We start from the raw sequence: 27908 nt of genomic DNA, 5'->3' as shown, positions 1-27908 counted from the left end.
ACTGGTTGATCCATTTCAGTCTCCTTTTCAGGTGCCCAGCATTGCACTTGCCAGTTTTCACCTGATTCGATTCAGTCCATGAGATATCAAGAAATGACTGAAAGTACTAGATATTGCAAAGGCTGTGGAATATGACAACATTCAGGCACAAGTACAGAAGACTTGTGCTCCAGATCTAGCTTTGCATTAGCCAAGCTCCAGTACAGAGACAACACTGACATTTATCTAATAATGTGGATAATTATAGAGTGGTAGACCCTTTGATTCAACTCATCCATGCTAATCAAGTTTCCCAAACTAAACTAGTCCCACTTGCCTGTATTTGGCCCGTATCCCTCTAAACATTTCCTATTCATGTACCAATGCAAATATCTTTTAAATGTAACAGCTCCTGCATCTATCACGTCCTCTGGCAGTTCATTCCATATATGACCCACCCTCTGTGAGAAAAAGGTTCCTTTTAAATCTTTCTCCTCTTGCCTTAAAAATATCCCTCACCCAAAGGAAAAAAAGCTTTGCTATTCACCTTACCCATGTCCTTTGTGAATTTTATAAACCTCTATAAGGTCACCCCCTCAATCTCTTATGCTCTAGTAATAAAATGTCCAGCCTATCCAGCCTCTCCTTATAACTCAAATCTTCCAGTCACAGCAACATCCTGGTAAATTTTTTCTGAACCCCCTCCAATTTAACAATATCCTTCCCATAGCGACCAGAACTGTACACAGTACTTCAATAGTGGCTTTACCAACGTCCTGTTCAACCACAACATGATGTCCCAACTAAGTGTGCAGGTACGTTCTGTACACAGGAAGTAGGACAAATCCAACCCAGCCAATTACTGCCCTCTCAAATCCACTTTCCATCATCAGCTCAGTTTGGGTTTCATACCAGCCATTCAGCACATGCTTACATTATAGCTTTAGTCCAAACAGGGACAAAAGAGCTGAACTCTCAAGGGAACGGAATATCCTTGAAATCACACTGCATTTGAATGAGTGTGGCAACAATGAGCCCTAGCAAGACTGTACTCAATGGGAATCACTGGGAAAGTTCACCAACGATTAGGAATCATAATTAGCACTAAGAAAAATAGTTGTAGTTGTTGAGATCAATAATTCTCAGCCCCTCAGGGTAATATCCTCAGCCTAATCATCTTCAATGACCTTCCCTCCATCATAAGATCAGAAGTGGAGATGTTCAATGATTGCACAATGTTCAACACCATTCATAACACTTCAGTGGAGTGTCCATGTGGAGCAAAGCCCTGACAATGTTCAGGCTTGGAGTGACAAGTGGCGAGTAACATTCCCGCTGCACAACTGCCAGGCAATGACCATCTCCAATAAAACAGTATTATTCATGGATGTTCAATGGTGTTACCACTACTGAATGTTGCATTATCAACATGCTGGAAGTTACCATTGAACAGAAGCTCAAATATAAATATTGTGGCTATAAGAGTGGGTCAATGATTAGGAAACTTGCAAGTAAGTTACCTCCCAACTCCCCAAAGCCAGTATAGCATTTATAAGAAAATTCAGGAATGTGAAGACATACTTGCCTCTTGCTTGGAAGAGTGCAGCTCCAATAACACAAGACATTTGACACCATTCAGGGAATGGATACTTGATTGGCAGCTCATCTAATACATTTATTCATTCTATGCAGCATGGACATTTGTGACAACATCTAAAGGATACACTTTAATTTATGAAAGCTGCTCCAATAACATCTTCCAAATCATGACCTTTACCACCTAGGACAAGGACAGCAGAGAAGACTGTCACTTGGATGTTTCACCTAAGCAATGCACCATGCTGATTGAGAACTATATCAACATTCTATCACTGTTGCTGTTTCAAAATCCTGAAACTGCCTTCCTAAAAAAAATTGTGTCCTTACACCCCAAGAACTACACCAGTTCAAGAAGGCAGCTCACCACCACCTTCCTCCAGGACAATAAGATAGGCTATAAATGCTGGCCCAGCCAGTGACACCTACATCTAATGAGAAAAAAACACTGCAAAAGCTCAACACAATCAAGAACAAAACGGTCTGCTTGATTGGCAAACTAACTGCTACCTTGAAACATTCACTTCCTTCACTATCAGCATACCATAGCAGCAATGCATACCATCTAGAAGACTGACTGCAGGTACTGGTTAAGAGTCCACTGACAACACCTCCCCAGCCTCTAAACTGCAATAATTTTTAAGAAAAAGGAGAACAGCACCATCTTGCATTCTAAGTCACACCCCATTCGGTCTTGGACATGTATTGTCCTGGTGACAAAAATCCAAGAACTTCCTGACAACAGCACTGTGGCTATACTTGCATCACACGACCCTCAGAGGTTCCAGAAGGCAGCTCAGCACTACCTTCTCAAACAGAAGTAAGGGTAGGCAATAGATACAGGTCTGACTGATGATGCACACAGCACAATAAGAGTGATTTGAAGCTAATATTGATCTTGAACGGATTTTAAGTTTTCAATATATGTATTAATTTGTTTTAATTTCTTTGTCCCACTAAGTTTTTGAAAAATGGATTATTAAAGAGTTATTAAAATCAACTTGCAGAAGAGAGGCAGGAAAATTTGACCTCTTTTGCAAACAGACCAGATTCAAAATAAAAGAAATCTAAATAAAAGACTCATAGTTTGCCTGCCAAATGTTTCACATGCCTTTACACCATCCACTTCAAATACCTCTATACAATTGTCTAGCTGTTGAGAATTCATATCGAGCTATATTCATATCAAGGGCATGGATGCTGGTCTAGCTAGCAACACCCACAACTCATGAGTGAATATTAAAAAAATCTAAATAGCTTTGATCCCACTTCTGCATCATTACCTCAGGTATCCCCAAGGGTGTATGCCTGGTTCTCTCCTATTTCTCATTTACATGCGGCTCCTCAATGACATAATTAGAAAACACAACACAAGCTACTGTATGTTCACTAATAAAACCGAACTCTACCTGACCACATTTCTTGATTCCTTCACTGTGCTGAGTTGCAAACTGTTTTAACAGAAATCTCCTGAAACTAAATATTGGGGACACGGACTTCAGTTCCTGCCACAAACTCTACTTCTTGACTGCCTGCCTACTTCATCCCACCCCCTTCAGGCTAAGTCAGACTGTTCACAATATTGGTGTCATAATTGACCTTCTCAGTTCATCTCCTGCTGAAATCCTAATCTATACCTTTATTGCCTCCAGACATGATTATTCCAGTGCACACATGGCATAATTCTAATGTCCTACCTTCAAACTTGACTTCATCAATCTCTGCTGCTAGGGTATTAATTTTCAGCAAGTCCCATGTGATCACTGACCTACACTGGTACTCATTTAAAAGTCTTAATTTTAAACTTTTCATTCTTGTTTTTAATTTATCCCATCCCCAACTCAATAACTTCTTCTAGTTGCACAACTCTCTTAATTAATTCAGCTTCCTTAAGCATACCTAATTTCAATTTTTAAAAATTCATTTGGCTGGCCAGCATTGATAGCCCATCCCTAATTGCCCTGAGGTGGTGGTGGTGATGAGCTGTCTTCTTGAATCGTTGCAGTCTACTTACTGTGGGTTGCCAGTATGGAGGGAATTCCAGGATTTTGACCCAACAATTGTGAAGGAATGGTGGTATATTTCCAAGTCAGGGTGGTGAGTAACTTGGAGGGGAACTTACGGGTGGTGGTATTCCCAAGTACCTGCTGCCCTTTTCCTTCTAGATAGAAGTGATCGTGGATTTGGAAGGTGCTATCTAAGGATCTTTGGTGAATTTCTGCAGTGCATCTTCAGATAGTACACACTGCTGCTACTGAGTGCCGGTGGTAGAGGGATTGAATGTTTGTGGATGTGGTGCCAGTCAAGCGGGTTGCTTTGTCCTGGATGGTGTCAGGCTTCTTGAGTGATGTTGGAGCTGCATCTACCACAGCAAGTAGGGAATATTCCATCACACTTATCAATTGTGCCTTGTAGATGGTGGATAGACTTTGGGTTGACAGGAGGTGAGTTACTCGCCACAGTATCCCTAGTCTCTGACCTGCTTTTGTAGTCACTGTGTTTATGTAGTGAGTCCGATTGAGTTTCTGGTCAATGGTAACCCCAAAGATATTGACAGTGGGGGATTCAGTGATGGTAATACCGTTGAATGTCAAGAGGCAGTGGTTAGACTGTCTCTTATTGGTGATGGTCATTGTATTGCTTTGTGGCACCAATGTTACTTGCCACTTGTTGGCCCAAGTTGGATATTGTTCAGATCTTGTTGCATTTACTACAAATTGCAAATACTATCAATTGATAGCTGTGCTTTCAGCTACTTGAGACCCAAACTCTGGAATACCCTCCTTAAAATTTTCCATCTATATTGCTTTCCTCCTTTAAAACATTCCTCAACACCTACCACTTTGACAATTTTTGAAAGTCTGTCCTAACATCTGCTTGTGAGATTCAGTGCCATGTTTTGTTTTATAACACTAAAATGGAACACTTTGGAACTTGTATTTAAAGGCACTATATAAAAACAGGTTATTGCTGTTGACTGCACAACTAGTGCATATGGTGGAAGATGATAACAAGACAGCACCATACACAGGTGGAAATACCTAAAACAAGAACAACAATGTGATGAAAAACTTTTCACCTCGAGAATGGTAGGAATCTGAAACTCACTGCCTGCAAGGGTGGTAGAGGCATAAAAGATGTATACTTACAATGCCAAGGTACTCAAGGCTACAGGCCAAGTGCTTGAAAATGGGATTAGAATAGTTAGGTGGATGTTTTTGACCAGCACAGACACAATTGGCCAAATGGTCTTTTACTGTGCTGTAGATCTCTATGGCGCTATGACTCTGGAGATTCATCCTTAGTAGTTTGAGCCAGAAAACTGAACTTCCTATAACTTGCACTATCTGGCAATGCTAGCATTAAAAGGTGTAATTCAATTCATCCATAATGGTTGGGGTTTCAGCTGTTCAAGGTCTGGGAGAATGTTCCACAGACAAGTGATAAATAAACATTCACAGCTGCTCCTCTGTTGTTACCTTTTCTACACAATATAATCCAAATACAGTACTAAATTAATGAAAATTGTATAATTCAGTTCTTAAACTGGTAACATTTCTTACTACTCATACCTTTGGAAGGTAACCCAATAGCTTGCTGGCATGTTCTTTGAGAAGTTTCTGCCTTTCTTCTTCAATGATGACTTGGAGAGCTGCCTTCTTCCTTTCTTCTTCATACTGTCTTTCAAATTCCCGTTGCTATAGAGTATTAAAACTCATTAATCAAAATGTACTAAACTGTAAGTATGCAGAACACACGATTTCCCGGACTTATATTTAAGACGCAGGATGCAATATGGAGTACCATGACTTTGACTGAACATAGTGACAAGTCACATTTCTAAATGAAACAGTACTGAAATGTTGGTCTGAGTATAAAGTGACATACAAAAACATTAATATACACCAACAAAAACAAAAATTTCTGGAAAAGCTCAGCAGGTTTTGGAATACTGCATGCAATTCTAGTCTTCCTGCAAGAGGAAGGATAATGTCATAATCCTGAAGAAGGGCTTATGCCCGAAACGTCGATTCTCCTGTTCCTTGGATGCTACCTGACCTGCTGCGCTTTTCCAGCAACACATTTTCAGCTAATGTCATATTTGAAATGGTTCAGAAAAGATGTACAAGGATGTTGCTAGAATTGGAGGGTTTGAGCTAAATGGAGAGGCTGATTAGGCTGGGACTATTTTCCCTGGAGCGTCAGAGGCTGAGGGGTGACCTTATAAAGATTTATTAAATTTTGATGGACGTGGACAGGATAAAAATAGACATGCTCTTTTCCCCAGGGTGAGGAGTCTAAAACTAGATTGCATATGTTTAAGGTCAGAGGGGAAAATATTTAAAAGGGACCTGCGGGGCAACTTTTTCATTCAGAAGGTGGATGTACAAAATGAGCTGTCAGAGGAAGTGATGGAGGCTGGTACAAATACAACATTTCGAGAGTGTGATGCTGGAAAAGCACAGCAGGTCAGGCAGCATCCAAGGAGCAGGAGAATCGATGGTTCGGGCATAAGGCATTCATCAGAAAATCATCAGAATTTCCTAATGAAGGGCTTTATGCCCGAAACATTGATTCTCCTGCTCCTTAGATGCTGCCTGATCTGCTGTGCTTTTCTAGTATCGTGCTCTCTATTCTGATCTCCAGCATCTACAGTTCTTGCTTTCTCCACAATTACAACATTTAAAAAGCATCTGGATGAGTATATGAATAGAAAGGGTTTACAGGGATATGGGCAAAGTGCTGGCAAATGGAACGAGATTAATTTAGTCGGCATGGAAGAGATGGACTGAAGGGTCTGTTCCTTTGCTGTACATCTATATGACTCCATCAGGTCTGGCAGCATTGGTGGAGAGAAATCAGAATTAACATTTCAGGTCAAGTGACCCTTCTCCAGAACTGATGGTAGGTAGGAAAATATTGCTTTATATGAAGAAGGTGGGGGGAGAGGGTAAGGACCAAACAATAGGTGGAGATACAAAGAGAGAATAGTTGGACAGACAAAGGAGTGGATAATGATCTGGCTAGGATGGTGAATAGCTACTAATGTGGACTGTTAGTAGTTAACAATAGGTTGTGTGCAATAGCAAACTATGTGACAATATGCCTTGTGTGTGGAGTTTGGTGCAAAGACATGGGAAAGCTCAAGCCCTAATGTTATTGAACTAAATATTGAGTCCAAAAAGCTGCAGAGTCCTCAAAAAGAAAATGAGCTGCTGTTTTTCCAGCCTGTGCTGAGCTTAACTGGAGCACTGCAGCAAGCCTGAGACAGAGATGTTGGCCAGGGAACAGGGGAGTCTGTTGAAGTGGCAAGCAGCTGGAAGCTCAGGGTCTTTTTACGGACAGAATGTAGATGTTCTGTGAAGCGGTCACTCAGTCTATGCTTCGTTTCCCCAGTGTAGAGGAGACAGTGTTGTGAGCAGCGAATGCAGTAGACTAGATTGAGTGAAATGCACATAAAGTACTGCTTCACCTGGAAGGTGTGTTTGGGCCCTTGGTTACCGAGGAGGGAGGAAGTAAATGGACAGGTGTTACACCGTCTGCAGTTGCAGGGGAAGATGCCATGAGGCTGTGGCCATGAGCGTGTTCGAAGTGAATGAAGAATAGACCAGAGTGTCCCAGAGGGAATGGTCCCTGTGGACCACTGACAAGGGAGGGGAGGAGAATACGCGTCTAGTGGTGGCATCTCATTGGAGGTGATAGAAATGGAGGCTAATGATCCTCTGGATAAACATACACCCAACATGTTCGTTTCTACAGGTGTAGACTATTTTGAATAATGAAGAAGTAACCTTGCTATAAAAAATAGAATGCTAAAACAAAGGGCTATTAAGTAACAAGATGTTAAATAATAAACAAAAGCATTTTGCTTGGTAAAAAGAGGCAATATTAAAATCAACGATGCAATTCTAAAGAGGTATACATATATGCAAATCTTCGAAGGCAGTAGGGCAGGTTAAGAAAGCAGTGAATAAGGTATACAGAATCCTGGGTTTATAGATACAAGCATAGAACAGAAAATACAGCTAGTTATGTGAACATGGAGTACTGTGCACCAAATTTTAAGAAGAATGTGAAGATGTTAGGAAGGTATCTGGGAATGAGAGACTTCAGTTATGTAGATGGATTGGAGAACCGAGAATATTTTCTTTAGCAGAGGGAAGGCTTACAGGAGATTTGATAGACGTTTTCAAAATCACAAGAGATCGGGACACAAATAAGGAAAAGCCATTCCCATTGCCAGAATGATCAAAAATCAAAGGATACCCAATTTAGGGTGAATGGCAAAAGAACTGAAGGAAACATGTAGAAAAGGCTTGATTTAAAATAAAAACACTACATTTAGGATCTGGACGGAATTGCCAGAATATGGTGGAGACATATTCAATTCATGATTTTCATCAAGGAACTATACAGTTATGTGAAAACTTGCAAGCTACTGGAAAAGTCAGGCTAACTGAGTGGCTTTGGAAATAAACAAGTTGTTAGCTTGTTCTACACTGTGAACAATCTTTAGTTCCATAATGTTTAACAACTGGGCACAACGGCATTTTATAAATAATATATATTGCATACTTGGTTTGCTTCAAATTGTTGACGTCGATCTTCAATGATTTTTTCCACAGCCTTCTTATGTTCAAGCTGTTTCATACGTCTTTTCTGTTCATTCATCTGTTCAATGCGGTCATCTTCTGCAAGTTTAGCCATCATCTTCTTTCGTAATTCTTCTTCTTCTTCTTTCTCTGCCTGCATACGCTTCTGTTTGAAAACCATTTGGTCTTGATAGGTCTGCTGCAATTCAAGACGCTGATTAATTTGCTTCTCCCTGTCTGCCTGTTAAAAAAAAAAGTCAAAATTTGACACATCTTTGATTATCTTATAGTTTAATCTTAACTGTACAGCAAGGTGAAGCAATATTGTAGTCGGGAATAGAATTTCAAGCCTGAAGGTCACTTCTCCTGTAAGAAAAATCATAAATTGTTTTCATAAACCTTTATTTCACATGAAAAAACAGGAGTATAACAATGAAATCTTCTATTGTTAAGAAAAGCATTATGCACACACAAACAATCAATCTTACAACTTTGGAAAGGGACCACTGAAAAGGAAGAAATTAGGAATTGCAGCTCCAATGGGATTCTTCTCACCAAATGTGCACAACAACAGAAGAAGCTGGTCATCACCACACACTGTTCTGCCAAAAAGACAAGTTCAAGACTTTTTGGAGGCATCCATGATCAAAGCACTAGTACACGATCAACTTTGTCATTGTTCAAACCCAAGTCCAAAAGGATGTCGTCACCATCAAAGTGATGACCAGTGCAGACACAGCTGGACAGATCATCCACTCCTCTACGTCCATCAAATGCTACCAGAAGCAGCTGAAGAAGTAGCAGTCCAGAAACAAGCCCAACATTGAATGGCTTCAAGAGCCAAGCAGACTAGTGAACTTACAACAATGACTTCACCAAAATCTCCAAACAGTTACTTTTAATGGAGTGGAGGAAATCTGGAAAGAGCTGAAGACAGCCATCATCTCATGCTGTGGAAAGAAAAACCACTGGCTACAAAACCAGGAAAAAAACAAGTTTGATTTGACAAGAACAACCACATCAGCCGAGACCTCATCAAGAAGACGAAAGGTCTCCATTCTTAGCTAAACAACAATGAGGCAAAGAGAAGAACTCATCAAACAGCAAAGGTGGAGTTAGAAGGAAGAATGAGGGAAATCAAGAATCAGTGGTGAAATGAGAACACGAACAAGCTGTATCTCCTTGCTCGCAAGCACTGAGTTTCTTCAATGTCACCAAAGCAATACAGAACCCAACACCATTTTCCCCAATCTGGTGCAGAGTGGATGGAACTATTTTGAGAGGCAGGAAAACAGCAACCTCTAATTGAGAAAACACTCCAAAAATTCTAAACCATGATACAATCAATCATCAACAGTAACATTTGAGGAAATCCCCCAATTCCTTATCAAAAATGATCTTAGACTCCCATCTAGTGTGTCAGAAGTCAAAATTGCCATTCGACACACAAAAAATGGAAAAGCTGCAGTGGTAGAACAGATCCAGCAGAGATTTTCCAACTTGGAAGGGCAGAGCTTACCCATCATCTCCATCAACTGTTACTGAAAATTTGATGAAGGTGATTAAACAAGAAATTCCTGTCAAACATCAAGGATGCTGCCATTGCCATCGTCTTCAAGAAAGGAGATGAAGTGGATTGTAGGAACTACCAAAGAATCTCCTTACTCTCCAAGGCTGGAATGGCCATCATCTGAATCTTCACTAGGCCTCTTCTCCCAGTTTCTGAAGAAATCCTTCCTGAAAGCCAAACCATGGAACTATGGACATAATTTTCACCACATGGCAATTCCAAGAGAAATGCCAGGAACACCATGAGCCACTCAACATAGTCTTTATTGTTCTGACCAAAGCTTTGACTCAGTCGGGAAGACTATAAAAGACCTTCAAAGGTTGACTGTCCAATGAACTTCATCAACATCCTTTGTCTCCACCACGACAAAATGTCAGCAACAGTCCTCACCAACACTAATATAACAAAATCCTTTAAGTCAGGGGCGTGTCATTGTCATCACCCTTCCTCCATCTTCATTGCCACCATTCTTCATCTCCTTCATTTCCTGATAGTGTGGACATTGCCTACAGGATGGATGGAAAACTTTTCAACTTCAACTGATTGAAATCAAAGAAGAAAATAATTACCAATCACTCGTGAAACTTCTGTACGTGGATGACAATGTCATCTCTGCTCTCTCAGAACAGAATCTTCAAGATGCACTTAATGTCTTCATGAAAGCATACCAAAGTGGCCTCTACCTCAACCTCAAGACAACTCAAATAATTTAGAACTTGTCCTAGGATAAGTTCTGATCCATCTCTCCATTAAGATTCATGGTAAAATTCTCCCAAATGTGAAACATTTCACCTAGCCCGGAAGCTACCTTTCGTCTAAGGCTGACATCAATGCAGAGATTCAATGTCACATTCAATCTGCAAGCACCATTTCTGGCCACCTAAGGATGAATGTCTTTGACGACCATGACATTCATGCTGATACCAAGATCCTTGCATACAAGCTAGTCATCCTTCCTACTAGTCTACATGGTTCTGAAACTTGCATTATGTATAGGTGCCACCTCAGGACCCTTGAGAAATACCATCAATGCTGTTTGAGACGGTTTCTCTGCATCAACTGCGAGGAAAGGTATACTAACATCAGCTCCCTTGAAGTAGCCAACAGCATCAACATTGAGGCCACAATCATCCAAAACCAACTCTGCTGGGCAGCCACATGCTCAGGATGCCTGAGTTCTGGATACCAAAGCAAACCTTCTTTGCTCAGATGAAGGAAGGCACTCAAACTAGAGGAGGACCAAGGAAGCATTTCAAAAGATGCCCCGAAGGCTTCACTCAACATAGATGTCACTGTATGGAAGACCGTCACTTAAAACTTGGAGGAAACTCTTGTATGAAGTGATTCAATTTCTCAAGAACACCCATTGGCAAGAGGACGTATGGAAAAGGAATCTGAGAATCAAGGCCAAGGACAACTTCGACCTCCCAGAAACACCTGCAAAACATGTGGTCAGAGATGCAGCTCCAGAATCAAGCTCATAAGCCAAAGTAGCCAAACAATCCATGACCAAAGACACAGAATTGCCTGCATGGACAAGTATTCTCATTAACAAGTGATTGCTGACGATAACAAATTGCAAACGCTCTTCCTTCTCTGCTGATTGCAAAATCCACGTCATTACTCTTGCAATCTTTGCACTAAATTAATATTCTTATACAGTTATAGAAAAAAGTTACTTTAAAAAAGGGAGGAAATCTTTTCAGTCATGTGATGTGCACGAAGTTCTTGCATGCTAATGTAATGGCGATTTACAACAATTATCTGAATCTGCATTTTCCAATAAATTACATATGATATTTAGATCCAAGTATTGGACAACTTACTTCAACACATTTTCAAACTCTGATCGGAGTTGAAATGAGTTAAACAAACCAAATGTTTCCTGGAGATGAAAATATCAAGGATAGTAAAAGATACAAGTTTATCAGGCTCAATTTGACATCTATTTTTTAACTGCAGTGTAAGATAATTATTGCGTTTTTAATGCACCATCTTAATAGTAACACTGCCAGAAACAAAGCAACTTTTAATTTAAGAAACAAAATTATGATAAAGTATTTTTGATACTAACTATAGCTTGCTGTCTGCGAGCCTCTTCTGCTTTTTCAAGGTACAGTTCTTGTCGGACATTCTCCAATTCTTCACGCTCCTGTCGTTCCTTTTCAATTTCAGCAGCAAGCTGAAAAACAGGCCAGTTACTTGTTAGAAACTGGATTTTAAGAGATGGGAGTATTTTGAAAATGTGTATGGAGACTGGACATGTAAACAAATTTGTTACCTTTTTGTACAACATATTTTTCTGTTCATCTCGTTCTCGAACTTTGGCCATTCGGTCATCCTCCCTGCTTTGTTGTGCATTAGCAAACTCCTTAACTTGTCTGTTCTCTGCTTCCATTCTTTCACGTTCCATTTGTTTCCACTCAGCTCGTTGCTTCTGGAATTCCTCAATGTACCTCTGAGTTTCCCTCCTCTTCTCCATCTTCAGCTGTCTGTCCCTGTGTTAGTATAACTGAGTTAAATAGCTGTGGTGATTGTGATTAGTTTCATCAAGAGGTCCATTTCTAATATTACATGTTAATATCATTTAGGAGCATAAATATTAATTTATTAAAAGTTGAGAACTCAATCAGTACTGCAGCACAAATATGAAAAGTGGCTGGACTTATTATTTGTTTGTAAAGAGACAATGTGATAAATTCACATGAGCAGAATCTTACAGCAATCTGAGCAACATTTTGCTGCACTTGTTTTGCCTTCTGCTGAGCATAGAGGAGACTTTCTTGCGAGACAGCAGTAAGTCGTCAATTAGGACAGATTATTGCTTGTTAAACACCTTTAAATAGCACAGCTCTCCTCAATAATGTTTAGCTTCCTATCTTACCAAACATGTTAAACAAGTTACACATTAAGAAATCTCAACAAGGAAATCTGAATGGGTATCTGGAAACTTCAGCTCACTTTTGGTTGTGAACAGCCTCCACATTGATCAGCACCATATAGCATCTCAGGGCACCAACCAAACGGATCCCTTATCGAGGTGCACAAATAGGATAAATAGACAAAGGCTTTTCCCTGGGGTGGGGGAGTCCAGAACTAGAGGACATAGGTTTAGAGTGAAAAGGGAAAGATATAAAAGAGACCGAAGGGGCAACTTTTTCATGCAGAGGGTGATACATGTATGGAATGAGCTGCCAGAGGAAGTGATGGAGGCTGGTACAATTGTAGTATTTAAAAGGCATCTGGATGGGTATATGAATAGGAAGGGTTTGGAGGGATATGGGCCAGGTGCTGGCAGGTGGAACTAGATTGGGTTGGGATATCTGGTCGGCATGGACGAGTTGGACCGAAGGGTCTGTTTCTGTGCTGTACATCTATATGACTCTACAGATACTGGCATCCAGCATTTGCCAACTACTCACAACCATCATAGTACCTGTTCAATTCATTTACAGGCTGCTTAGGGAGAAAAAGTTTGCATTGCAGGAACACTGGCAACCAGCACTGAAAGGATGCAGCAGGAATACTATGTGCGTGGAGACAGGGACCTGGCACACAGATTGGACCAAGCTGCATCTCATAACTGCTCACTTGCTCTCTCAGCACTTGCTCATTTCAACCTATCTGCATACTCACAGCATCCATGTCTTATCACTTCCCTGAATATAGAGCCACTGACCACTCAAATATCCTTTGTGTATCAAATATCATCCACACACACACACACTTTCAAGAAGTCATTGGATAGAAATCAGGAGTAATAATTTTGAATGATATCTTCCACCTTTTCAACTAGAAATTTCTAAGTTCAACCAGTGTACTTGAACTGCTATCCAAACTTATATCAGCTACTTAGCATAGCTGATTCATTGCCCAGTGAGAGATATATATTTGAGACACAACGTTGGAGAAAAACGCTCAACTGTTGACATTAATTTATGACCCTTTCCCAAGGGCAATCATATCCAGTTGCTTCTATTAAATGCAGTGATTAAGCTCTTTAAACACAAATGACATCCAGAGGCAACTTAACAGTATCACAGGCTTTAACTGATTAAAGCCTTGTAGGAATTTATATTCATGGAGGAGAGGGGGGAGAATGGGAAGAGAGAGAGACAGAGAGAGAGAGACAGAGAGAGAGAGAGACAGAGAGAGATTACTCATACACAAGAATACATATTTATTTTATTAAAACTATATTATGGATAAAATTCAAGATATACTAATTAGAGAAAGTCTACCTCTGATCTTCTTCATAGATCTTTCTTACAATTTCATCAACTCTCAGTTTATCTTTTAGGAATTCATCATATGCTTCCTGTCTCCTTTGTTCATTTTGATCAACTTGCTCTTCGAGCTCCTTCTGATATTTTACAGCTTTTTCATGACGTTTTTGTTCCTCCTTCATTTCCTCTGCTGTGGCTTTTTCATGCTCTTTCTTCATCAATTTAGCAATCTCAGCCTCTCGTTTCTAGTGAAGAGCATAACTATATCTATGACTCCAGAACCTGCAGCTATCACCGCCTTGCCCACCCTCTCCAAATCAACCATGCTTTAGCTCTTGACAAAAAATCAGGTTTAGTGAACACAGTTATAAATTGTGCATAATCCATAACTTTAAGCATTACAGAAGCATATCTGGCAAGTAAACAAAAACTGCCACAGCTTTATTTGAGTACCCCTTTATCAAAGTATGAAAATTGATTACTGAAAGACTATCTTTTGGAACCCAAATCACACATATGTGGATATGGAAGTTCAATTTCTAGAACGGATCGTGTTGACTAGGAAAAATTGGAAAATATTTTAATCTCGAAAAGGTTTCGTAGGGGCTAAATTAATTAGAAATAAATGACCAGTAAGATTAAAGTTAAAAAAATTAAAATGGCAAAAAGGGTGAGGGTGAGTAGAATTATTTAAGAAGTAGCATTTACTTCAGCAATGCATGGAACTAATATGGACTATGATACATTGTGAGAATATGTGACCCAAAACCTTGTGAAAATAAATTTGAAGAATAACTCCCTGGACTTGCCAGCAGTGTACAAAGAAGCATGCAACATAATATGCATGCATAAACAGGCAGTCAGTAAAGGGATCAAATATATGTGATTTCTGGCCTTGTAACATAAAAGCTAATAGTCATGCAGGACCCTATTTTTGAGCTGATCTCATTAAACTGTTGACACACATAAGCGGAGCACTTACAATCTTCTCTAAACGATTTTCTTCTTTTTCAGCTATCTGGACAGCTCTTTCTTTGTTCACATAAGCAGCCTTCAATTTAGCCTCCAACTCACGAAGCTCAATACTGAATTAGATATGCAAAAACACAAGAATTAGTAACAACATAAAAACAATGAAAAGTAGACCAAGTGTCGTAGTCACACTAGCTTCACTTTGAAATGGTATATCGGGCTGAAGTTTATTTGTCTATCAGAAATGATTTAGTTCCATATTGCGCCAGTCACAGCCAACAAACAAGTCTCCACAGTGAATATTCCACAGGGCACTGCTGAGATTACAGGTAGAGAACTGTGCACAGTATTGGTATCTTTATTTAATGAAGGATATATGTGCAGTGCAGAGAATGTTTACTAGACTAACACCTGAAATGGGTAGGTTGTCTTACAAGGAAAGGTTCGACAAGCAAGGCTTGTATCTGCTCAACTGTTGAAGCATGAGAGACAAGGTAATTGAAACGTGAAGGTCTGAAATGGGGTGGCCTGTAGGAGTGATTAAATTTCAAAGGGGATGATTGTTTACACAAAGTGGGTAGCAATGCAACAAGTTTAAAAAAGATGAAAATAGCAATTGCAGTACTATTGCTGCTTTGTATTTAATAAAAAGCAAAATACTGCAGATGCTGGAAAACTGAATTAAAACCAGAAAATGATGGAAATACCCAGGTCAGATAGCTTGAAAGAGCCAAAATCTTACACTTAATACTTATTCATGAATCAATCTATAATCTAGTACTGGGGAGCCAGTAAGTTCAGTTGGCTGGATGGCTGGTTTGCAATGCAGGAGTGGTAATAACAGTGTGATTCAATTCTCATCCTGTCTAAAGTCACCACAAATTCTCTGCCTCCTCAACCTTGCCCTTCACCTGAGGCATGGTCACCTTCTGGTTAAACCCACCACCAGTCCTCTTGCTCTCTCTCTCTCTCTCTCTCTCTATTGAGAGAGCAGTATATGGTCCTCTAGGACTATGGTAACTTTCACTTTCGGAATCTAGTTTGTCTGATTTGTGGTCAAGGCTAATCTGAGAAAGGAAAAATATAGATTTATTTTCTCTTCAGTATCATTAATAATATGTTTCTGGTCACTCAAAAAAAAATCCTTAGGGATTTCCTTAATTTTCACAACAGTGAATTACCTTCCAAAAGATAATTAATTAGTTGTGGGGTATTTCTAGCGTGTGATGAGGTAATATATAAATTTGACTTGCTTCTCTGTTACCTGTTTTCTCTGACTTGCTGTCTCATTTTTTCATCTTTCAGATTTTCATATTTTATTCTTTCTAGTTCCTTGGCAATTCTCTCCTCTTGTTCTAATTGTTTTGCCTTCAATATTTTTCTTTTTTCTGCCTATTACAAATATTAGAAATAGTCAGGCAAGTAAAGCATGAGAATCACATATGTTAACCAATAGAAAACAAGCTCTTCATGAATGTTACTAATGATCAATGCAACTTAATTTATACATGTCTGCACGTAAACCACATTTTGTTTTATTGAATAATAACAAGTTAAATTGAAATATTTATATAGCGGAACTTCTTATCGGCATTCCAATCTCCATAGTTCTTTGCTTGAATTTTCACAGCTTTGAGCAAAACAACACTGCATTTGAAATAACTCAACCTTAGAACTAAACTCAAAATTTATTCAATAAATTATCTTTTTCTCCTTGCCTAGGGATTGGTGTTCCATACATGCACCCACATTTGGGTATTTAAGTTATCAACCAATTTCTAAAATCCACTAATATGAAGGTATGGAGGGTTTCATTATAATTTTTTCTCCTGAGTTTCATTTACTTTTAAAAATTGAAAGTCATGTAACCTTTGCCTTGTAGTATTACAAAGCATTTACAACACAGAAATAGGCTGTTTCAACCAACAGGTCCTTCCCACTTAATGCTAAAGAAAGGGATAGTAGAATTTATTATATTGCTAAAAACAAAATTTAGAAAGCAGCAGCATATTTTCTATAAAGCATCCCATTAATGCAATGGAGACACAAATAAAACTGGGCTGCTATCATTTGATTTTTTTTCTTCAATTACCCTCCAGCACCTCATTGGCTGCTGAGGATTTTTCACACCAGCCTTGATGGTTCTTTATCAATCAACTTGCTCAATGGAAAGTACAACAATTCAAGACTCAAATGATAAATTACATTGGCAAATTAAACAAATTATTTTATTCCTTTTGCTGATGCAGCTGATACTGTAGCTTCATCAGTTTTGCTAACTAAGGAACTCTTTCCAACAACTAGATATTAAGAGTTAAATGACACATGAAGATTTTCAAGTTGATAAGCTGCTCAAGAGCTTTCTCTACCTGAGCACTATATAAGTCATTCATCCACTTGTGGGACATGGGTGTTGCTGGCTGGCCAGCATTTATTGCCCATCTTTAGTTGCCCTGGAGAAGGTGGTGGTGAGCTGCCTTTTTGAACTGCTGCAGTTACATACTATAGGTTGCCTTACATTGCTCTTATGGATGAAATTCCATCATTTTGACCAAGCAACAGTAAAGGAGTTGTGAAATATTTCTAAGTGAGGGTAGTAAGTGGCTTGGCAGAGAACTCGCAAGTGGTGGTGTTCCCATGCATCTGCTGCCCTTGTCCTTCTGGAAGGATGTGGTTGGAGTTTTGGAAGGTGCTGTGAAAGGATCTTTGGTGAAGTTTTGCAGCATATCTTGTAAATAGCACACACTCCTGCTACTGCGTCATTGGTGGAGAGATTGGTTGCTTATGGATGTGGTGCTAACCACATAGGCTGTGTTGTCCTGGATGGTGTCCAGCTTCTGAGTGTTCTTAGATCTGCATCCATCCAGGCAAGTGGGGAGTATTGCATTACATTCCTGCCTTATGCCTTGTACATGGTAGATAGACTTTAGTGAGTCAGGTGAGTATCTCACCACAGTATTCCTTGCCTCTGAGCTACTCTTGTAGTTAATGTATGTATATGGCCAGTCCAGTTGAGCTTTTGATCAGCAGTAACCCCCAGAATGTTGATAGCAGGAGATTCAGTGATGATAACACCATTGAATGTCATGGGGTGGGTGGTTAGGTCGTCTCTTATTGGAGACGGTCATTGCCTGGTATTTGTCTGGCACAACGATTACTTGCCACTTGTCGGCCAAGTCTGGATATTGTCAGGATCTTGTTGCATTTGAATATGGCCTGCTTCAATATCTGAAGCGTTGTAACTGGTGCTGAACGTTTTGCAATCTTTGGCAAACATCCCCATTTCTGACCTTATGATGGAAAGAAGGCCGTTAATGAAGAAGCTAAAGATGGCACCCTGTGGCACTCTTGCAGAAATGTCCTGGAGCTGAGATGAAGGCCGTCCAATAACCACAATCATCTTTTTATCTGCCAGGTATGAGTCCATACAGGAGAGAGCTTGACCCCTGTCTCCCACTGATTCCAGTTTTACTAGGGCTCCTTAATGCCATACTCAGTCGAATGTGACCTTGATGTCAAGGATTGTCACTCTCACCTCACCTCTGGAATTCAGCACTTTTGTCCATTTTGCACCAAGGCTGTGATGAGATCAGGAGCTGAGTGGCCCTGGTGGAAACCAAACTGGGCTTTATTGAGCAGGATATTGCTGAGTAGGTGCTGCTCGATAGCACTGGTGATGACACCCTCCGTCACTTTGCTGATGGAGGGTAGACTGATGGGGCAATAATTGGCTGAGTTGGGTATGTTCTGATTTTTGTGTACAGGATATACCTGTTCAACTTTCCACATCTGCTCATGGATACCAGTATTGTGACTATATTAGAACAGCTTGGCTTAGGGAACAGCAAGTTTGGAGCACAAGTCTTCAGTGATTTGACTGGAATGTTATCAGGCCCGTAACCTTTGCAGTATTCAGTGCTTCCAACTATTTCTTGACATCACGTGGAGAAAATCTAATTGGCTGAAGACTGGCATCTGTGATGCTGGGGACCACAGGAGAAGACTGAGATGCATCATCCACTTGGTACTTCTGGCTGAAGATTGCTGAGAATGCTTCAACTTTTTTTTTTGCACTGATGTGTTTGGCTCTTCCATCATGGAGGATGGGGATATTTGTGGAACTCATGGTTATCAGCAGGAGGTTTCCTTTCCAGGGTTTAACCTGAAGCAATGAGACTTCATGGGATCCAAAATCAATGTTGAGGACTATAAGGGTAACCCACTCTACCAATTGTATACCACTACTGTTGAGTACCTCAACATCTGCTGAGGAAGGATAGCACACAGTTATCAGCAGGAGGTTTACCACTGGCTCTACCAACTGTATACTACTTTGTCACACAACATGATACAGATTATTCTTATGTGAAGGCCGAACTTTGTCTCTACAGAACTCTGCAATTGTTGCTCTTACGTCTACTATCATGGACAGTTGCATCTGCAGCATCATATTGGTACGGATGAGATCAGGTATGTTTTTCCCATCTTGTTGGTTCCCTCACCACCTAACAGGCAGGACCTTTAGGACCTGAACTGCTCGATCTAATTTGCTGTTGCTGAGCCATTCTTGGTGGTGGACACTGAAATCTACCACCCAGAAATCTCCTTGTCATCCTCAGTATATAATCCAAATGTCCTACATGGAAGAGTACTGATGAGTATCTCAACATCTGCTGAGGGAGGAAAGCACATCGTTATCATGAGGAGGTTTCCTTGCCAGAATTTGACCTGAAACAATGAGACTTCATGGGATCTAAAGACAATGTTGAGGACTACCAGGGCAACCCACTCTACCAACTGTATACTACTTTTCTATCACCTCTGCTGGGTTTGTCCTGCTGATAAGACAGGACATATGCAGGGATGGTGATGGTGGTGTCTATGATTCTGTGAGTATGACTATGCCAGGCTGTTGCTTGACTAGTATGTGAAACAGCTCTCCCAATTTTGACATTATCCCCCAGATGTTGGTAAGAAGGACTTTACAGAGTCAACACATTGTTGTTTCTACTGCTTAAGTCAATGCCAGATGGTCTGTCCAGTTTCAATTCCTTCTTGAGACTACATAGTGAATGATACAACTGAGTGGCTTGCTAGGTTATTCCAAAGGGCTGGTGAAAAATTAATCACATTGCTGTCAGTGTGGAGTTATATGTAGGCCAGCCAGGTGAGGATGGTAGATTTCCTTCCCTAAAGGACATTAGCAAGCCATAAAGGTTCTTCCAATGATCAACAATGGTTAGTAGATTCTTAATTCCAGGTATTTTTTATTGAATTCAAATTCCACCATCCGTGATGGCAGGATTCAAACTCGAATCCCCAGAACATTAACTGGATTTCTGCATTAATAGTCTAGTGATAATGCCATTAGGCCCTCACCCTCCCTGTTTGAACTTCAAACAACCACAAGTCAAGCCTGTATTGATAAATATTGTTTAACTAAACAGGGGATACTGTAGAATCATTTTTCTCTGCATTTTATTCTCAAAATGAATTCAGTTATAGAATGACCATCTGTAGCAGATCAGTCAGTAAATCCTATTGGAAAATTTATTCTTAACTAAGGACATAAACATATGCGCTACCTCAAGATGCGAGGCCACCAATTACAGAGCTTAAAATTTTTATTATTATTCTTTTCAAAACACTCCATACTAACAGTATAGATTTATAAGGTTAAAATTCTGTATTTTTTTAAATAAAGGAAGCATTATAATTTAATTCTCCTTTCAGCATTAAATCTCTATTCTAATAGCAACTACAAAATGAAGATTCCAGACTGTGCTTCGCCAAATATGAAAATATAAGAAAACTCTATTCTTCAAACAGGTCAAAAAACATTCTTTGCAGCATGGCAATCATATTCTGATAAAGGAGGATTGATCCAAAATGCTAACTTGTTTTTCTGTCCACTAATATTGCCTAACCTACTGAGTTTTTCCAGCATTTTCTGACTTTATTTCAGACTTTCATCACTCACTGTCTTTCAAAGAGCAAAATACTAATTTTAGATTATATGAACTTACAATAACTATTGTCATACAGAAGATCAGAATTAGCATAAAGGAAGGCTTTGTTTTTCTACATCTCTACAATATCTCAAAGCACGGAAGGCTACTGGCTGGAAGAAATGGAAAGACCTGATGTATGTACATACATTTATACGAAAATAATCTATGAATATATCTTCTACCCTGCAAATGTACCCAAGCCAGCAAACTCACTTCTGGTGATGACTTCTAACATTTTGGGATGTTTGCCTTAAAGAGTACTGTTGCATTCCTGTTTTTGTCCATTTCATAGAAGTCTAGAATGCACTCGAAACAATGAAGCTGAAAGTTCACTGGGAACAGGATGAATATATAATTATCTTTCAATATAGCAAGGCAACCGGAGCCAGAACACCAATAAGTATAGCCAAATCTCTGCTTCAAGGATACTTGCAAGCCTAGAATGAAGGAGAAAGCGAGGACTGCAGATGCTGGAGATCAGTCAAAAGTGTGGCACTGGAAAAGCAGAGCAGGGGGGGCACTGCGGGGAATAAAAGTATATTCTAGCAGACTCGCCTCTTGGCTGTTTGTTCTGTGTCAGACTACTTTCCTGCGAGCCTGGTCCTTGACCTTGAGAATTTTTTAAAACAGCTTGGAAAGCGATAGGTAGATGAAGGTGGGGATGACGATGATAAGTTGGAACAGATCAGTGGGAAGGAAGGTGGACAGGTAGGACAATTCAAGAGGGTGGTGCTGAGTTGGAGGGTTGGATCTGTGATAAGGTGGTGGGGGGTGGAGGGGAGATGAGGAAACTGGTGAAATCAACATTGATGCCGTGTGAGCGGAGGGCCCGAAGGCGGAAGATGAGGTGTTCTTCCTCCAGGCATCAGGTGGCTTGGATTTGGTAGTGAAGGAGGTCCAGGACTTTCATGTCCTTGGTGGACTGGGAGGGGGAGTTGAAGTGGTCAGCCACAGGACGGTGGGGTTGTTGAGTGTGTGTATCCCAGAGATGTTCGCTGAAATGTTCCACAATTTGGCGCCCCGTCTTCTGAATGTAGAGGAGACCATATCGAGAGCAACTGACACAGTAAATTAGGTGTTTGAATGTGCAGGAAAATCTCTACTGAATGTGGTAGGATTCTTTGGGACCTTGGATGGAAGTGAGGTGTGGGCACAGGTTGTACACCTCTTGCGGTGGCAAGGGAAAGTGTTGGGAGTGGAAGATGGGTTGCGGTGGCGTGGACCTAACAAGGGAGTTGCGGAAGGAATGGTTTCTGCAGATGCAACACATTATCCTCTGCCAGTTCTGCCACGTACAGTCAGACCTCACCACCAGAAATATATTTCCCTCCTGACCCCTATCAGCCCACTCATATACCCTGTATCTATCCCTCTCAAGACTCTGTGTCATCCTCAGTACTTGTCTCCCTACCTATTTTTGTGTCATCCTCAAACTTGACAATAGTACATTTACTTACCTCATCCAAGTCCTTAAAAATATTGAATATAATTGTGGGTCCAGCACTGATCCCTATGGCACTCCACTAGTTGACAGTTACCAACTGCAAGTATCCCCTTTACCCCCAACTCTCTGCCTTCTATTAATTAGCCAATAATAATAATAAATGCTTTATTATTATATTCTTTACAATAGTCTTGAACATTTCCTTAATGACAGACGCTAAGCCAACTGGTTTGTAGTTACCAGCCATCAAACTGCTACTGTGATTCATCAGGCTGGCAATAGTAGAAGCTCCAGCATCAGAATGATGGACGCACAGCAAGCCAATGGTATGCAATATTTATCCCATGTTTGACCAAAATCTGACCACTTATTTCTCTCTCCCATCCACCAACATTTATAATGTCCAAACTGCACGAGACATGTCCTGCCTTGCACCAAGTATTGCATAACCATCAGAGCTTTCCTTGCTGAACTACACTGGCTCTCATTCCCTCACACATTACATTTAAAAGTTTTGTCTTTTTATTTACAGGAGAACCTCGATTATCGGAATACCAATTATCCGAAAATCGGATTATCCAAAGGAGATCTCAAGGTCCCGACAGAAATATTACATCAAAGACATGTGTCCAACAATGATCATGTCTTTTAGTTACAGTGATTAAAAGTGCTGCCGAGAACAGTCCTGGACTGTTGGGAGCAAAGGTACCACCTCTAAATGACTGACCTCCCACACTCCCTCTCCCCAGAGTTCTACACAGGCGTGTACCCTAACACCCACCCCCTTCCCCAGATAATCTCTCCAACATTGTCCTGTACAGGACAGAGATGGAACCTGTCAGAAACTTGCAGTAAAAATGTGTGTGTGTGTGTGTGTGTGTGTGTGTGAGAGAGAGAGACACAGACAGAGTGATGGGGGTGGGGCGGGCAGTAAAGGACGGGGGCAGGGTTGGTGTTGACGGGGTTTGGGGCAGGCGGATGGTGTTGGACGGGGTTTGGGGAGCGGGCGGGGAGTGGTGTTGGGGACAGGCAAGGGCATGCACGTGCTGTGCTGCTGCTAGTCTCCTGGACGGTGAGTAGACAATACAAAATTCTGAGCCCCAGAGGAAAGGCATTGAATCGATTAACCGAATAATCAATTATCCAAACGAAATCGTGTCTGCCCATCTCGTTCGGATAATTGAGGTTCCTCTGTACTTTAAGAGTCCTGAAACATCTATTTCTGCAATTTCCTGCAAGGCAAATGTCCTCCAGAAAATGTTGTTCCTTTCATTCATATGCATCCCCTTCCCTTTTGCCTCTTAGGTGGTACGACTGTCTGAAACTCCTTCCTGAAGTGTCTTCACTCTTCACCTCTCAAAACAGCAAAAGCCACGCTAATTCATCTTCCTGGTCTCCTCCTTCTCCTTGATATTCCTTCTGCTTACATATATTTGGGGAATGCAAATTTCTCAAGAATTAATTATTGTAAACACACTCACCTGTTTACTTACAGGAAGCTGAACACTGTTGTAGCCAGAATAACAATGATAAGTGCCTAAATACTTAAAGAGAATGAGTTTTTTTTAAAACAACAGAATTCCTCACAAAACATTAGGAGATCCCTATTTGAGATTATTGATACAGTCCCTATAAATTAAAACTGTTAAAGAATAATGAAGAACTTTAGTAATTTCTTTACCTTTATAATTGCTTCTTCCATCATTTTCTCCTGTTCTATATCCTTTATTATCCTTTGGAACCGCTTCATTGGTGCCAGTTCATCAGACCTTAATCTGGACAATATAGACTTTTCTTTATCCAGTTTTCGAAGAAAATGTGCAAACACTGAATTCTCATCAATCTCAGTGTCATCTTCCAATGGTAGACTCTCTTGATTTTTCACAAATTTAGTTGGGCAAGAGTAAGCCTGTGAATTATAAAGAAATAAGTGTATATTACATAAAGAATTCTCTCCTCCAAACACAGTCTGCAAGATATAGAAAATAAAGTAAGTTAACTTCAGATGTCAAAATTCATTTCAATGGTATCTGTAATTCTACTGATTCCCTGGATTAATGAGAATTTAATTATCTACAAGTGAATATAAAGTTTTTACATATGTAAAATGTTTGCACTCAAACTAGCATGGCTACACACTGAAATAATAAGAAAATAAACAATCCTCCATACATACATTACAAATCAGGTGAAATAGTTATATGGACCCATTATTTTTTCTACAGACTAGTTCCTAACAGTCAGGAATAGGTTCAAATCCCACCTGAAGTCTACTAACCCCTTTTTATTTTGGCATTAGGTCATCTGCATTGGGCACAGGTCCAAAAGCAGACTTGTGCGAAATCTGTGAAATATGTCAGAGGTGGAAGTGGAATACTATGAAAATAAATACAGGTAGTTTTGCGACAACACGTGTTTCATTAAAGCAAATTTGCTTCAACGCGAATTGGGGACACAGTTTCTAAAGTACAAACTTTCAAAGCCTGTATTGGTTAGAACGTGATTCCAACTCCATTAGTTTAAATGGTGCTGCCATTACATGATTTTCTTACAAGACAGGATTGCATGAGAACAGAACTACCACGTTATTGCAGAACCAACTGTATAAAAAGACCAAATAAGCCAATGTTTGACCATTCGTAGACAAAATGTCCAGATGTGTTACAAAGCATCAAAAAAAGCTTCAATTTGTAGTCTTTGCCAAAGTTAAAGCAGAAGGCTAAGCAACATGCAAAAATTAAAGGAAATCCTAGATGCAAGCACAAATCTATTGACAAGTGGTTCAATGGGTGAAATAAAAGATGGTGCTGCACCAAGTGGTTTCAAGGAATGCCCTCTGTATACTCTTCCACACAGTGCAGGCTTGCGATCTCTGTTTGAATCAAACTTCAGGGTTATGGTCCAAAACACTGCTTAGGTTGGGGAAATCAGAGATGAGGAATCATGAAAGTGAAACTGCCAACAAAAGTGAGGGCTATATTTAGTAAGTATGTATGGAGAAAAAGACATAATTTAATATCAAGGATGACAATCCATTTGAAGGCTTTAATGACATCGTGTGCATGGTGTGGTGCCACTAAGAAAGGATCTCCCAGGGCATCTGTTAAATATGTGGGCAATGACCTGGCCTGGATGGCTATTGACAAAATTTGAGCTGTTCCTCTAATTCCACAAGTTACCACATCAGCCCGGGCACACACTCATCTGGATAAGCATGTCCAGAATCTTCCTGGAAGGTTAAACTAACAGAAGTGATGAGATTGCAGGTTTCATTAGGCTACTGGTGGTGATGTCTACTGTCAACAGAAGGTGCACCATCGAGAGGGGGATCTGTTGTCAGATTGTTGGATGTGATGTGTTCAGGTAAGAAATATAGGATTTTAGTTGAGTGCATGGTTTATTTTGAAGCTCTGGCTTGGGAGTATGTCATTAGCTGTCAATCAGTTGCATTTTTTGAGGAGGACAAGAAAACATTCCGTTTGGAAATAGAGAGGAACTTTGCATCCACTCCTGTGGCTGAAAAGTCAAACAACCTAATCCAAAAATAGTTTATCATCACTGTAGACTGTACATTGACATGCTTGTAGCACCTCTCGTACACCAGAATAAAGCTCAAGTTAAGAGTGAATCTCATCCAGAAACTGACAGACCCATTTTGGGGAAGTAGAACCAAATCCAAAGCTTCACCCATCCTGGTCTACCCAACAACAAGCAACTTAAGGGAGTGGTTGTGGCAGAAATCATATAAGCACCTCAACATAATCTCTTGATCAAGACAGGCTTGCTCAAATAGCAGGTGAGCTTTACAGGTTCCTGGTACAACCTCTTATTTGGTTTTGGATTAGGAAAGTGCCCTAACTGGTTTCATAGGAATTCAGGAAAGATTGGGCCAGCAGGATCATGGGTCCTATGATGCATGATTTGAAGGAACTGGTGTTGGACTGGGTTAGACAAAGTTTAAAAATCACACAACACCTGGTTATAGTCCAACAGGTTTATTTGTAAGCACTAGCTTTCGAAGTGCTGCTTCTTCATCAGGTGGTTATGAAGCAGGACCATAAGACAGAATTTATAGAAAAAGATCAGTGATACAATAATACATTGAACAAATCTTGTTAAGTTTTTAATCTTTTACAATGGATTTGCTGATTTCAGTTCTTTAATATGTAAATCCCAGAACTTCTTTTAAATCACATTCTCAAGATAATTTAAGGTTTTATAACAAAAGGTGACAACTCAGCTCAGACAATACCTTAAATGTGTGAAGTTAGAGTCTGTGTCCCAATTTCAAAAATGGAATTTACAAATATTACATGGATTGACTGCCTGCATTGACTGTTTGCAGGTTCTGCATTTTTTCAGCAAAGTAGAATGTATCTGCAAATATAATTCTGCAAATACAAATTCACCCCATAAACTTTTGTGTGTGCATGTGCAGGAGAGAGAGAGAGAGACAGAGTGAGTTCGTTTGCATTTGAGTACAATCGTGTGAGTGTGAGTGCACGTGAGGGTGTGTTTATGTGTGTGCAAGCTTGGTAAACTGTGTGTGTGAGTGTATGTGATGGGGTATGAGCCTGTGAGAGGGTGCATGTGGGCGGTGTATGAGAGAGAGTCTGCGTGAGTGTGTGAGGATGTAAGAGTGTGAATGTGTGAGAAAGAGTGTATCGTGGAGTGGGGTCACCTGTAGTATACCATGAATCCAAGGTTCCGGTTGAGGCCATCCTCATGGGTACCAAATTTGGCCTACCGATGCATCAACCCGAATCTTCTCACAAAAACAGAAAAATGCTGGAGAAACTCAGCACCATCTGTGCGAAGAAAACTCCCGAATCTTCTCACTTTATGAACACTGTCACCAGAGGGCACCAGCTGCCTTTTGGAGTAGATATTTAAAACTTGCTCACCATAAAAGCCTTAGCACTAACGTTAGTAAGATAATTTTGAGATCTTGGCCGGGCCCCACGCAAGTGACTCGAGTCAACAATTAGCAGAACCGTGAAATGTCAATACATACTTACAACATCACACTCCCCAATCAACACTTACCATCTTTTACAGTGATAGTGTGTAACCGTGTTTTATAAATTATAATTTCTGCAGCTACAAACAACCCAGCAACTCTCCCCCGAGATGCGGACTGTTTACCCTGGAAACGCTGTTGGGCGCCTTCTCTCACCACACAATAAAAGCCGCTCCGATTGGTTGAGACACACTTTACAGTTGATGGGGTTCCTTCGCAACGCTTTTGGTGAGTCTCTGTAATTACTTCAATGGTACAAGTTAAACAATTTAAAGGAAAATAACATTGCATTATTTAAATAGATAATTTTCGGTCAAAACACACGCTCCTCTATAGTTCAATGAAATAACTTTCCTCTTCCATTCAGATACATGTGTCACATTCACAAATTTTGTTTTGAATTTTAAACAATAGCTAGTTTGGAAACAACAAGGATTCAGAAATACATTGCGATGAAAACCACTGTAAACCTAGAGTAATAAGCATGGGGTACAGTG

General features: G+C 40.2%; 1 protein-coding gene across 1 annotated transcript in view; it reads right to left on the bottom strand.

Moving 5' to 3' along the window:
- Positions 1-27543, bottom strand: part of mns1 (meiosis-specific nuclear structural 1) — a 29862-nt gene extending 2319 nt beyond the window's left edge. Inside the window, exons 1-9 of the mRNA XM_043677477.1 lie at positions 27438-27543; positions 24073-24300; positions 16201-16328; positions 14947-15049; positions 13980-14209; positions 12020-12236; positions 11813-11920; positions 8152-8409; positions 5148-5273 (exon numbers count right to left, since the gene is read on the bottom strand). Of these exons, the coding sequence (XP_043533412.1) occupies positions 5148-5273; positions 8152-8409; positions 11813-11920; positions 12020-12236; positions 13980-14209; positions 14947-15049; positions 16201-16328; positions 24073-24300; positions 27438-27440 (1401 nt within the window). The 5' untranslated portion in view covers positions 27441-27543. The remainder of the gene's footprint in view (positions 1-5147; positions 5274-8151; positions 8410-11812; positions 11921-12019; positions 12237-13979; positions 14210-14946; positions 15050-16200; positions 16329-24072; positions 24301-27437) is intronic.
- Positions 27544-27908: the final 365 nt, after the last annotated feature.

Source organism: Chiloscyllium plagiosum, chromosome 36 (genome assembly GCF_004010195.1).
Source record: "Chiloscyllium plagiosum isolate BGI_BamShark_2017 chromosome 36, ASM401019v2, whole genome shotgun sequence".
NCBI lineage: Eukaryota > Metazoa > Chordata > Chondrichthyes > Orectolobiformes > Hemiscylliidae > Chiloscyllium > Chiloscyllium plagiosum.
The sequence above is the reverse complement of the archived record's forward strand: the minus strand, read 5'-3'. Positions and strand labels throughout refer to the sequence as shown.